The sequence below is a fragment of the Nyctereutes procyonoides genome, unplaced genomic scaffold (assembly GCF_905146905.1).
Source record: "Nyctereutes procyonoides isolate TBG_1078 unplaced genomic scaffold, NYPRO_anot_genome, whole genome shotgun sequence".
Classification (NCBI taxonomy): domain Eukaryota; kingdom Metazoa; phylum Chordata; class Mammalia; order Carnivora; family Canidae; genus Nyctereutes; species Nyctereutes procyonoides.
The window spans coordinates 14,284,260-14,298,457 of record NW_026575131.1 but is presented as its reverse complement, the minus strand read 5'-3'; the positions used below and the strand labels follow the sequence as shown (position 1 = coordinate 14,298,457).

The 14,198-nt window shown below is 36.4% G+C and overlaps 1 protein-coding gene and 1 long non-coding RNA gene across 4 annotated transcripts in view; one reads left to right on the top strand and one right to left on the bottom strand.

The window, feature by feature from the left end:
* CRBN (cereblon) overlaps positions 1-14,198 on the bottom strand; it is a 32,390-nt gene that overhangs the window by 2,997 nt on the left and 15,195 nt on the right. For both annotated transcript variants that reach the window (XM_055342792.1, XM_055342793.1), the window contains exons 5-8: positions 10,742-10,901; positions 2,424-2,486; positions 1,151-1,235; positions 296-411 (exon numbers count right to left, since the gene is read on the bottom strand). In XM_055342792.1, coding sequence (XP_055198767.1) covers positions 296-411; positions 1,151-1,235; positions 2,424-2,486; positions 10,742-10,901 — 424 coding nt within the window. The remainder of the gene's footprint in view (positions 1-295; positions 412-1,150; positions 1,236-2,423; positions 2,487-10,741; positions 10,902-14,198) is intronic.
* LOC129521416 (uncharacterized) lies at positions 379-10,734 on the top strand. Of its 2 annotated transcripts, XR_008666806.1 has the most exons (5): positions 379-455; positions 4,137-4,215; positions 7,511-7,577; positions 8,311-8,448; positions 8,771-10,734. It is a non-coding gene; the product is annotated as an uncharacterized LOC129521416 (long non-coding RNA). The 2 variants fall into 2 exon arrangements; XR_008666805.1 differs by having other exon boundaries at positions 8,311-10,734.

The following is a 14,198-nucleotide window of genomic DNA, read 5'->3' as shown; positions in this document are numbered from 1 at the left end:
AACTCTGAAGTGACACATATTCACTCACAAAACTAATGACTTTGTATGAAAAAAAGTGACAGATACATATAACCACAGATGCTCCAAGTGGAAATCAAGTATTTTCACAAACTAAATGTTTGAAGGCTATAAAAACAATCTGAGTGTATGATCCCAAATGAGAGGTCTTAATTATCCTTTGAATCATGTGAAACTAGCAAAACAACCAGTTTTCTAATTACATGACTACATAACTGGATCCCATAGATAATCATGCCTAAAATATGGGTGTCATGAACATGGTCACTTTACTCACTTTATTCATAATATCTAGTTCACAGCGAAGTCGTTGGATGGCACTACCAATTTTAAGGAGCTGAATCCTTAATACATCATCAATAGGAAGACAAGCAGCTACTCTGTAAGAAAAATCTTAAAGACATAGTGGTTTTTCAAGTTTTAAATTTCTGAAGCAGGTAAGTATCAGATGACCTATGAATCAGATAATGATGTCTTTTTGAAATAAAACCTCGCTATAGGGATCCCAAAGAATGTATTTGACATAATTATAATCAAAATTAAAATACACTAGCTATCGAGTATATATTCTTTTCCCATAATTGGATTTAGAAACCTCTTTTTTATTATTTTTTAGCAGTACAGGAGGGAAAGTTTATTGAAGCAAAAAATGTGAAAGCAGGCGAGATCCAGAGAGAGCTGTTGCTGTGCCCTGGGGTTTGAGTTTCTCTTTTATTGACAGGTTTTTGTTTTTTGTTTCTGTCTTTTAAACATGAAATCAAACACAGGTTAGAGGAAATCAGTTTGCTAAAAGACTAGAAAAATGGCTACAGTAACTGTACCTAATAAATGAGAGGTTATATGTACTTAAGTTATAGAACGAGGGTCCTTTTTAAAGCCATCTCAAAGAACGGGAGAGTCCTGACACTCAGGTTTTTGGATGTGCACCATTTACTGCAATTAGAGGGCTCACAAAATTTAATAACTTTGTTACTCATTTTATAAAATGCTCAAAACAAATATGTATGCTTTTCAGAGCAAATAAAAATATTAAACTAAAATTTTTGATTTCATTAAACAGAAAAATAATGTAAACAGAAAAATAATGTAGTAAAACATCAAAGGCCATAGGAAGAAAGCTGACTTCTCATACCTATTGGATTTGAAGGAAGAGACTCATCTTTTAGATTTTCGTCCCATTCACGTAGCTGTTTCTTGATTCTATCCATTAAAGTTTCCTTGTTTAAAGTAAAAGCCAAAATGATGTTCACAGACTTTTTACAATTTACTGTCAGATTTTCAGTTCTTTAATAAAACCAATATGGTAGCATTTTTAGTCCCCACTCTGTGTACTAAAATCTGAGTCCCCGTTTAAAAGTGTCTGTTTTCTTATGCTTTAAATGATTAAAGCCCCAGCTCATGTGCTGCCGAGCACATTTCCAGGCCTCACTCCTCAACTGTCTCTTTCCCAGTGGCACATGCTCCTGACTCACTGCCTTCTAGGTGTTCTTTTACCAACTATGTGGAATTCGCCTCTCTTCTCCCTTTCCAGGATCGGTTTTCTGACTCTCTCTGTAGAGAGTGGTTCCTATACACTTCATGAGCACTTGCTACATATCTTACTTGGCACCTACAGTACACAAGAGTGCATACGATCTTTTCACAAATGTCCGCAAACAATACTTGTCTGTTGTGTATTTGTTAATGGCCCAAAGCTGCTGTAGGGTGGAGTGAACTGTAGTTTCCTTTAGTGTTGTGTGTATAATACGTGCTCAACCTTCAGTGTTTAGTCTTCCCAAGCAAGATTCCACATCTGTGGGTGAGGCGATTCACTAAGGGAAATGACTAACACAAAATAATACCATTATCCCCATTTCTAAATTCAATTTATTTAGATAATTGGTCCCAAACCACATAGAAAATTATAGAAATCAAGCGCTGAACACAGGCTTTGTGTCTAAAACCCATATTCTTTGAACAATTCTAGTCTAACTTTTGCAAGGTGTGGTGATGCCTAAGTATTACAATTTGAGGAGCAAAAACACTTGCAGATGTAGTAGACTAACAGGATCAGGAGATAAAGTTCATATACTCGTTTAGGGAAGAAAAACAAAACATTGTTACGGGATTCTTTAATTTTCTAAATTTACTTACCACTTACCACATTTCACATCCTTAATAGACCCTAAAACGCCTCATCTTGTCTTGAGTTTATAAGCCACTAGAAACTGGGAAAGTGAAAAATTCTATAGATTAAAGGCAAAGGAAATCCAGTAGTATCTGATTCCTTCATGCTCTACCTAAATGTAAAGGATGGCATTTGCTCTGAAAATGAGATACCATGAAGTATGAAAGCCTAGGTTTCGTTCTATTGACCCTTAATCATGGTAGAACCGTAGAAACAAAATGTACAAGGTAATACTTACAGCATCATATAAGGAATACAGCCAGCGAGGCCATGAAGTCAAATTTGCACAATGAAACTTTCTCTGAAACAACAACAACAAAAAAAGCCATTTAAAAAAACTCTAAGGATTCTTATGGTAGAAAAATATTTGAAGACAATTTTGGCCCTGGAAAAGATTTTCTAATTTCAAAAATATGGAGCATTTTGTAGATAAACCTGTAACATGATTTTCTATTAAAAATTTGATAATCATGTTTTTGTATCTTTCAAATTATATTGCAACTAGAATTGTTCTTAACTGGCAAAGTTTAAATGTAAAAGATTTTATTTATTTATTCATGAGAGACATAGGCAGAGGGAGAAGCAGGCTCCCTGCAGGGAGCCTGATGGCGGGACTCGATTCTTGGACTCTGGGATCACGCCCTGAGCTGAAGGCAGACCCTCAACCACTGAGCCACCCAGGGGTCCCAAGTTTAAAATTTCAGTGCCAAGCAAACTTTGTAAAATTAAGATGAACTTAAAAGAGTGGCTAAGCAGATTTCTGTTGACTACATCATCTGCTTTTATACTATTACTTGTTCAGTACATAACAGTGAAAACCCAAAAATCATCCAGGTGGTCTTTGTGTAAAACTTTAAATAGCATCCAACTGAATTACAGCAGAGGCAAACATAAGAAGTGAGGCAATTCCAAAGAAATAACGATCATACAGTTGAGACTCAACATGATTTTAAGTCCTGACTTCATAGAACTCAGGAAAAGGGGGAAAACCACTGGGTATGTCTTCCAGGTGTATTTTGGAATCTAAATGAAAGTATGTCTAAATCCAAAGAAAAATGTGAATTATACTTAAATTCCAGTAGAATTTCTATATTTGATGGAAAGACTCAGTAATTATTAAGATGTCATCAGTCCTCAAGTATATATTCAATGTAATATTCAATGTAATACCAATGAGATTGGAATTTAGAAGTATAAGTTAAAGTTCACCTAGAAAAATAAATGTATAAAAACTACCAAGAAAGTTTGGAAAGAGAAGTGTTCTCTATAGGACACAAAAATATGATTGAGAGAATATATTGCAATAATGCTGTTCACAGCAACAAAATGGAAACAACCTAAATGTCAAGGAACAATAAATACATTGTTGTGTATGTATATGGGGGAGGATATGCTCCAACTGAGCAAACAAGGCATATCAAACCTATAAAGAATGTGATTACATCTTTCCCGATAAAGAAAAACCTACATATATACACTCATAATTTTGTAAACTGTTACTTGACATCGGACAGGACACATGAAAAGTGGGTGGGAAAGGGGGAAAGGTGGCTCAAAATGGACTGTCCCAGTGTAGAACTCTTAAGTAAGCTATAAGATTTAACAAAATGGAAGGGAAATCCTATGCTTGCACATACAAGACCAAGTCAATAGGTATGAGATGGGGAAACATGAATACAAGACACATGTAGGAAAGATTTGGGGGACTTGGTTGACAGTTACAGTCTTACCAATGTCCTGCAGAGCTCACATCCTACACTTCCTGCAATCTTAATGCTTGAAGACCTCCAGAATCTAAGATGGGACAATGATGTTCTCCATCTGTGACAGAAATGGGAACTTCGATTGTCAGGGGCCAGGGTGCTAAGAGGAGATCAAGAGTTTGCTTTAGGGATGTTTGGTTTGGAGCTGCCTCTCAAGGGGTCATGGTAATTATTTTTAAATATTTTAGGGAGCTACTACATGGATGAAGATCGATTTGTTTTTCAAGGCTCATGAATGGAAGCTCAAACCAATGAATGGATTCTTTGGTGAGAAGAATTTTTGGTTCGATATAATTCTCATATTTGAGTCTGGGATGGCCTCCACGTAAATGTTTGAAAAGTGATTTAAGCCAGAGGAGCCAGAACATAAGACACTTAAGTTACTCTCCAGTATTTACATTTAAGACAAAAACTTAAGTTTAAGGATTTTCGTCACAAATAAATGCTACAGAATAAACACAGAATAAAAAAAATGCTAAAGCAATCTATCAGGTAACCCTGACTATTCAGTAATAGCAATGTAGACCACTGTACCTATCTTACAAAAATTGTTTGGTAGCATTATCATCCTGTTCTAAAGATAAGGAAACAGGCACAGAAGGATGGTAAAACTTGCCTAAGGTCACAGTTCGCAAGTGGGAAGTTGCTAGGCTGTGCATGCAGAGTCTGACTCTAACCGTTATTTGAATATTCAAAAAAATATTTTGAGCAACCAGTATGTGTCAGGCATTATCTTTATGCATTTGGGGCATACCAGTGATTAAAACAAAGACTAAAACCATTGTCCTGTGGAGCATACACTCTAGTGCAGAGAAGCTCACTTCTAGTGGTATATACTTAGATTTACAAAATGACAATAATACAAAGAAGCTTCAGTTTGGCTGACAAACACTACACACTCCCAATTCAGTTATTAATATACACTTAGAATGATGTGAGAATGATCATTTTTATAATATAAAAGCATATAATTTTATTTGGCACGCAGGTCGAGATAAAGAGAAACCACCAATTTATTCAAATATAAACATTCCTCCCCATAATATAAAGAGAACAGAATGTGACGCACTAGTATACTAAGAGCAGTGCAGAGTGTCAGGATGGCCAGGATGGTTAACCCTGTGCCCTGCTGCCCACACATGCATTGTGAATGTGACTAAGCTGCAACTCCAGTGTCTCAGTTCTGAAACTTTTTAAAGTGAGAAGGCCAATAACAATTCTTTATCAGGATTATCTTGACAGATTCTAAAGTTCTATTTACAAATCATTAAGTATATTTATCCTTAATATTTGTAATGTGCTTTATACAGTCAATTATACAAACTGAAAAAATTGACTAGCTTTTACAGGGCAAATGCCCAAACTTAAGCGTTTCAATATCTCAAATTTAAAAGTCCAATTCAGATTTTTGGCACAATAGCAGAGGCTCCTGTCTTCTATCTGGGTAATAGTGATGGTGTTCTAGCATCTTACAGGCATTCTTCACATATATCAGTCCACAACTTACTTCATAAAAGGGCTCTACCTCCAAAAAATTTTTAATACTAGCCCAAAAGTTAAGTGCTTAAAAGTGACCAATGAATGATTCTCTAGCAAAGAAATATTCACTCTGGGAATAGGATTTACTATTGAAAACAGGCAGAAAGGCCCTTAAAATGAAATTTCTGTTACCTGAAGTGTAATCCATCACATTCTTCCATTTTTAAGCCTCATAACTATAGCTCCAGCTTTGCCTTTCAACAATGTGGAATGTTAAAAAAAAAAAAAAAAAGTGAAACTCCACTTAAATGGCTCTTTGAAGTGCAATGAAATTGGAAGAGTAATGCAAAAGGCTAAACTTGAATAGTAAATCATCACCACTGATATACACGGTAACCAAAGGTGGTCATTTATTGTATTAAATCCCACCACAATCAGCAATGTAAATAATAAAAATAAGTAATTCAAAAGCTACTAGTTTTTGTTTCATTCCTTCATTTACCACATTACTACTTATAAAAAAGTGGAATGGAATGACACTCTGCACTCTCTTTTCTGCTCTCACTATTCTAAAATCATGGCAGATACATATAACTACAAGGATAAGATGTATGCTGGGAAATCACAGTTCTGTCTGCGGAAGTCCCTGACTACACATGGCCTAAGCTTCAAGACTTTTTTCTTCTTTAATATAAAAATGGGCAACAAATGTTATTGTTTTAGTGCTCCTATTAATAATATTCCGGGAAAAGACAAAAACAGGTTTTGAAGTTCCTATGGAAAGGTAAAACAAGAGTAGCCACAAAAACCTTGAAAAAGAACACTAGTAAGGGGGTTACCGGTCATATTTTTAGTCACAAAAATTATAAATTGTCTACAGTCCTAACAGTATTGTGAAGGCACACAAATAGACTGACAACAAAGCAGAAGAAAACAAATCATGAATTTGGTCTATAGGGTATCTGGTTGTATCAGTGAAAGGAAATACGTGCTTTGCAGAAAATGCTAACAGGACATTGGGGAGCCATCTGGGAAAAAAGAGTTGAATTCATACCGGAAAAAACCATGTGGATAAAAACCTTCAAAGTTTTTATTTTGTTTCAACAATCAAAAATAAAAGATTACATTTTTAATTTTTTTTTAAAAGGTTCCTCTGCACAGAGAAGTCCCTTCTAGTTATAATTCAGATAGAGAAGCATTAACAAAAAAGGGTACATTCAACTACTTAGGGGAAAAAAAAACCCTTTCCACAGGACGCCAAAGGTCAAAAGACAAATCACAAACCAGGAAGAATGTTTGGAACCTAATAATTACAGATAAAGGGATAAGTTTCCTAATGTATGAAGAACTCCTAAAATTCTACAAAGGGCAAGTACTATGAACACATACTTCCTAATAAAGGAAATACAAATTGCTACTCAACACAAAATGTTACCCTTCATTCATATCCAAAGAAATTCAAATTAAACCTCCAAAAAGACTCTGTACTTTATGTATCAGATCAGCAAAAATTAAGTTGGACACTACATTGTCTGTGAAGCTGATATCAGGGTATATTCAGGAACAACCTCATGAGGGAGGCACTCTGAAAATATCTGTCCAAATTACAAATGCAGTTTTCCTTTCATCCAATAATCCCACTTATCAAAATTTATCATATACACTGAAGTGTATGAAAGGTCATTTGTATACCATCATCCACAGGGAGTTGGTTATATAAATTATAGTGCAGCCATACAAGAGAACACCGTGCTGCTTCATCAACAAGGAAGCAGTGCTCCAAAAGCCGATACAGAAGAATCTCCTATAAGAGAGAATAAGGTCCAGGATAGTATGTATCCTTTTACATAAGAAAACTGAATGAAATGGGAGCATTTGCATCTTCATAGAGAAACTGGCAGACTTAGAAACTCTGGCAGACTTAGAAACTAGCACGTGAGCCCACACTGGAGAATCAGTGTTCAGTTCTTCCCTGCTCTATAGGAGCGTGGCTTATAAATTTAGTGAGACTGGAAAGATAAAGATAAGCATCAATCACTTCCTTAATTTGTTTTCACATGTCTTTTTTTTTTTTTTTTTTTAGATTTCATATTCAACTCTTTTCTGATGAACACTGTAGGGCTGTATAAAGGAATGAAGAGATGCCCTGGGTAAGGAGGGAGTGCATTTAAAAATGTTTGTCATACTCCCAAATAGGTTAAAGAAAAGTTTCCTCACTGTGAGAACCCCACTACAGTAAACCCAGTGAGGAGTGAAAGACACTGTGATAGGAAAGAAAAGAAGTAAATACTAGTTTCAAAGATGGAATCACAAAGTAAGGAACATTTCCAGATGGAAGTGAGTTTTGGAAGAGTTTCCTGATTATACTGGCCTAACTCCTTAGTGATTAGGGACATCTTCTTTGATGCATCCCTGTCATCCCATGTCAGAATGGAAGATGACACAGGAATACTTGTGGAAGCCTCATTTTATGTCATTTGGAATATGCAGTTCTCAATGGGAAATGTGAAGAGAGAAGTGTGTGCAGTTTCAAGGTTAACTGAATACACCTCAGGAAGGCTACATGCCTGGATGCCTTAAGAATCATTTTTTTTAAAGACTTATTTATTTATTCATGATAGACATAGAGAAAGAGAGAGAGAGAGAGAGAGAGAGAGAGAGAGAGAGAGAGGCAGGCTCCACGCTGGGAGCCCGACGCGGAACTCGATCCCAGGACTCCAGGATCGCGCCCTGGGCCAAAGGCAGGCGCTAAACCGCTGAGCCACCTGAGGATCCCCTTAAGAATCATTTATGCTGAAAAGTGTGGGGTAACCTGATACACTTGGGTTGGCTTAGAATCATGGAAGCATCTCCCAATTCTGACTATCTAACTACCTCTCTCAGACCTAGAGACGAACAGATGCGCTGCTTCAGATCCTGGCGGGAAGTACAAGGCAGATGTGAATGAACTCTACAAATAGAGGAGTGAACTGAGCCTTAGGTCCATCTAAAGACAAGTGGGTTATATAACCCAGTCCTATGGTAAGAGGCACAGAAAGCCAAACCACTGAAACAGTTCTAATGCACAGGGAGCCCCCACCAGGGATGGCCATCAACTGTCCCCTTTCCCTTCACTTTGTGCATGGCTCAGAGCCCTCTTTCTAAAGTAGAACAGAGTTTGTAGGTCATCTGCAGTCCAAAATAGATCAGCTAGCAGTTTTTCTTGGCCTAGTAATCTAAACCCAAATCTCAGGACCTAACAAACTTTACTCAAATTTTAAGCAAGGGAATGCATTTAACAATCTGAAAAATAAATGGGATAAAAGGATTGTATTTTCTAAAACCTTTTATGCTTCTTCCTTAGAACCTTCTGTTTAGTCCTTGGTGACTGAATATGGAAGTAACTCAGTGCTACTGTTTGAGAGTTTAGAATTTACTTCTACGACTACGGGGAAGTAGGACAGCAGGGGAAAGGACCTGGTTCCAAGAAAACATGTGCTTCCTTGGTCTTTCCATGTCTGGCTCTCCTTGCTTGTGGTAAGCCAGCAACAGCCGTGTTGCAAAGGCCTAAGTCGGAATTTGCTGCGAACAAGCAAAGGTGCTTCAGCCACAGAACAGGAAGAATTCAATCGGTAATTCACACAAAAATTAGAGTGGAAAAAAAAAAAGCAGTCTTATTTGTGTAACTCATCATGTCCAGGTTTGAGAGAGCAAGATCCCAAAGACAGGACCCACCACCAACACGGTATTTAAGGCAGGAATGAACTACAGTCACTCTCACCCTATGCTTACCGCTTTATGAAGCAGAGTTAAATTAGGATTTTTTAATGGTTGATTTTTAACAACCAATTTTAGTGCAGAAGAATGATATAAACCAAAATACTTAGTATCCCCTAAAAAAAAACTGCATAGTTGAAATACACAACTGTCTAAATACTGGGACGATAAACAGGCAGTATCTTGATGCAGTTTCCTTGCCCCATAACATCCTGGTACCAACTGGTGCTGAACACACTATTAGGCATTATATGACTTAGTAACTCCAAAGCCACTCCCTTGGAGCCCACGTACCCCAGAGCTGACTCTGACATACTTATTTCAATACTGAGATTTAAAATGACCAAGACAACAAAATCTTCCACTGTTCTACCACTAAACTAAGATAAGGGTAAAAATATATTTAAAGTGTTTGTATCAGGTTTGAAAAAAGGACTGCCTAGCTATACAAAAGTTGCCTGCAAACTTATGGCATTATCTGTAAAACCTTCAAAAATATTAGTCAAGGTTGCATGGGAATCCTTAAGCAATCTAACTTTATTAGATTCTTCTTAGAAACACTTGTTAAAACACACAAAACCATGCCTCAAATTGTCCACCTGAGATACATATTAACAAAAGCAAGAAACCTATAGACACCTGGTTATGAGCCTACTGCCCCCCAAGCAACCATCCTCACAAAGTCCTCTCTGAAAACTGGATGAATTCTACCTCAAGAACATTAAAAGTGGTAGTACGCTGATTAGTGTATAAGACTCCTGTATCAACTATCTATATCAAATTAGGATCCTATGCTAATTTACTCAAAATTAAAACCTGCACTACTTGACAAAGAATATGGCTGATTAATGGATGATTTTTCAGGCTAAAATAGAAATCATCTCCATGTTTTAAGAAGATAAACCTCAAAGAGCTATTTTTCCTAAATTTAAAAACTGGTAATCATTTCCTTTAGGCAGAAATCATAAATATTAGCTATTTTATACTCAAAACTGATACATCTCAAAAATGAGCAGAAACAGGCTTCATCAATTTTTCTCTAATAGTGATCTCACCAGAAGGATATGTGTAAGAATTAATGTCCAAACAGCCATTTTTTGTGGTGTCAACCCATATTGTATGAAAAGATAGCTAAAAAGCTTTTCTTTCAGAAGTCCAGAAGAACTGAAACACACTACTACTATGTGCTACTTGAAACTCCTCTTTAAGGTAATGTATTTATGATTCAAGAGCCAAACACCTGATCTGATTGTAAGAAATTTATTAAGAGACTCCTCCAGAACTAAGATTACAAGCTATTAACTAATACACAACTGACAGGCGTAATAGCAAGAACACCTTAAGGACTGTGACATTTTACTATTTCTGCACTGTTTTACATAAGTAGCTGCCCATGAAATTTTCAGAAGCTCTAGCTTTGATCAAATGCAGCTAGAGTATTACCACAGAAGGTGTCTGGGGAATGAAGCACGAGTGTTGTTTATATGCCTTTCTTAAATACAGTAAAAAAGCAACCTGTCTTCATATTTTGAAGATGCATAAAAAATCAGTTTCTCACCTTCTGGTATTTCTGCCACCATTTACATGAATACTGGTCTTCCCATGAGACAGGTTTTGAAGGAAATATCTGGCATTTATTGAGGGATTCTAACTGAACTGCAGACATGGTTGAAGGCAACACACATTCAGGAAGAATTTGCACTTTAGCTTGCTGGATTCTAAAATAAAGAGAACCAAGCATGGTGTTCATTTTTAAAATACACTAACTCAAACTATTAAGTTTCTAAACATTTTGGGTAATTTTAAATACTAAGATTTTCAGTTTTCTTTTTTAAACATATTTATCAGATGCCGATTTAAGATGTAATAAGAATTTTCAGAAAATACCGTATTTTAGAAATCATACCAAAGTTAAAATCAAAGATAATCTAAAGCATAGGTTTTCAATCTCATGTGAAATGCAAAGGAAGATTTGTATATTTCAGATAAATATACAGTTTATTAATGAAACAAAATTTGAAAAATCAAAACACAACCATCTACTACTGCTTGATACTTCTAAATTCGTTTCTTAGACATTCTTACACACCTCACCCCTCCCAGTTTCCCATTTGCTTCCTGGCTTGTCCCCTCTTCTAAGTCTAATCTAAATGAAGGAGTAAGTAGAGAAAGCAATAGCAAATCAAGAACTCATTTATGTGGATAGTTAAGATATTTCTATGTGCATTTTTTCTTTCTCATTTAACTTGAAAACTCAAAGAATCAAAATATGCATATTACTTTTTTTGACCTAAAAATTAAACTCCCACGAGAGTGAACTCATCATTTTAAGACTGCTACTTGAGAATATCGTAACTGCAAACATTTATCATGAACAAATGCCAACAGGAACATTGTACCTATGAGCTACTTTCTTTTGAAGCATATCTCCTAGAGTATATAGCTCTTACAATGTTGAATGTAATAGCACATTCAAATGTTGGAAGAAATCACTGTCACACAAAGTTCAGTATATTAAAGTCTCTGCTTTATTATTATGTTTAGAAATTCTCAAGTGGTTTTTCATATTAATTACTGCCTTAACCCACAAAAAGTTAGGAATGAAATTTTGATACTTCTACTAATTTATTAAATGAAAATGGCTAACTTGGTTAGACTCATTCCACTAACTTCATTTCTTCCTGCAAGCTCAAATTTATGTCTGCATGACTTCTGAAAATGTTAAAAAAACAAACATGTTCAAACTATATTCAAATGTTCTTCTATTACTAAATCTCAGTAAAAACAAATAAAACGTCTATTTTCTTCACCTGTCACATGAACACAAATACTTAGAATCATATTCTTAAATATTTATTTATTTATTTATTTATTTATTTATTTATTTATTTATTTATTTACGATAGTCATACAGAGAGAGAGAGAGAGAGAGAGGGGCAGAGACACAGGCAGAGGGAGAAGCAGGCTCCATGCACCGGGAGCCTGACGTGGGACTCGATCCCGGGTCTCCAGGTTCGCGCCCTGGGCCAAAGGCAGGCGCCAAACCGCTGCGCCACCCAGGGATCCCTAGAATCATATTTTTAAAACAAAAGTGTACACCATTCTACAGAAATGTTTAGAAATCTGATTCTTCTTCAAGGTCATCAGCAACTAAATTAAGAATGATGTTTAACTCAACTATTCTGTAAAATTTTATTGCATTACGATAAAAACATTAGTGATACTGAAAAACTAGCTTATTGATCCTTTTAATAATCAGTCTGTGGTACCAGCTGTCTGAATTGCCTTGCAGGACTCAGCAACACTCTCTGCTCCTTTTCTTAGACATGCCCGGGGGTCTGCTATACACACAGGGCTAGTTCTTCTCCCACCAGATGGGTTTTGTTTTTAACAAAAGTACTTTGTTTCTTCCCAACGTGTTCATAGTTGTTTTGTGATTAGAGTTACATAATTTATATAACTATTATAAAAACCAATGAGATGTAACTTATAAAATGGCTTTAATGATAAAGTTGAGCAATAAAAACTTTCAAATTAGGCTGAGACCATTCTAATAATTCAGATGATTATGGCTTTCAGTTATGACAGGTAAGAGAACTTGTCTTATAATTCCAAATAGGGCATGAATCTCCTCTTCCTCTCTACATGACAAGGAATCCTCAGGAATTTTTTTTCTTTCTTTTTTCTTTTATTGAAATTTGCCAACATATAGTGTAATACCCAGTGCTCATCCTGTCAAGTGGCATCCTCAGTGCCTGTCACCCAGGATGTTACTCCAACCCCCATCTACCTCCCTTTCCACTACCCGTTGTTCATTTCCCAGAGTCAGGAAGCTCTCATGTTCTGTCTCCCTCTAATTTTTCCCATTTTTCCTCCTTTCCCTTATAATCCCTTTCACTATATGTTATATTCCCCGTATGAGTGAAACCATAGGATGATTGTCCTCCAATTGACTTACTTCACTCAGCATAATACCCTCCAGTTCCATTCATGTCAAAGTAAATGGTGGGGATTCATCCCTTCTAATGGCTAATATTCCATTGTAGATATATACCACATCTTTATTCATTCATCTGTTGAAGGACATCGAGGCTTCTTCCACAGTTTGGCTACTATGGACATTGCTGCTATAAACATTGGGGTGCAGGTGTCCCGGCATTTCACTGTATCTCTATCTTTGGGGTAAATACCCTGTAGTACAGTTGCTGGGCCGTAGGGTAGCTCTATTTGTAACTCCTTGAGGAACCTCGACACAGTTTTCCAGAGAGGCTGTACCAGTTCACATTCCTACCAACAGCGCAGGAGGGTTCCCCCTTCTCCACATCCTCTCCAACATTTGTTGTTTCCTGTCTTGTTAATTTTTGCCATTCTCACTGGTGTGAGGTGGTATCTCATTGTAGTTTTGATTTGTATTTCCCTGATGACAAGTGCGGAATGTGCTCGTTGTCCATGTGTGTGTCTTCCTTGGTGAAATTTCTATTCATGTTTTTGCTCATTACATGATTGGATTGTTTCTTGGGTGTTGAGTTTAATAAATTCTTTATAGATCTCAGATACTAGCCCTTTATCTGACATGTCATTTGCAATTATCTTCTCCCATTCTGTAGGTTATCTTTCAATTTTGTTGACTGTTTCTTTTGCTGTGCAGAAGCTTTTTATCCTGATTAAGTCCCAGTATTTCATTTTTGCTTTTGTTTCCCTTGCCTTCAAATGTATCTTGCAAGAAGTTGCTGTGTCCAAGTTCAAAAAGGGTGTTGCCTGTGTTCTCCTCTAGGATTTTGATGGATTCTTGTCTCACATTTAGATCTTTCATCCATTTTGAGTTTATCTTTGTGTGTGGTATAAGAGAATGGTCTAGTTTCATTCTTCTGCATGTGGCTGTCCAGTTTACCCAGAATGATTTATTGAAGAGATTGTCCTTTTCCAGTGGATCGTCTTTCCTGCTTTGTCGAATATTAGTTGGCCATAGAGTTGAGGGCCCATTTCTGGATTCTCTATTCTGTTCCATTGATCTA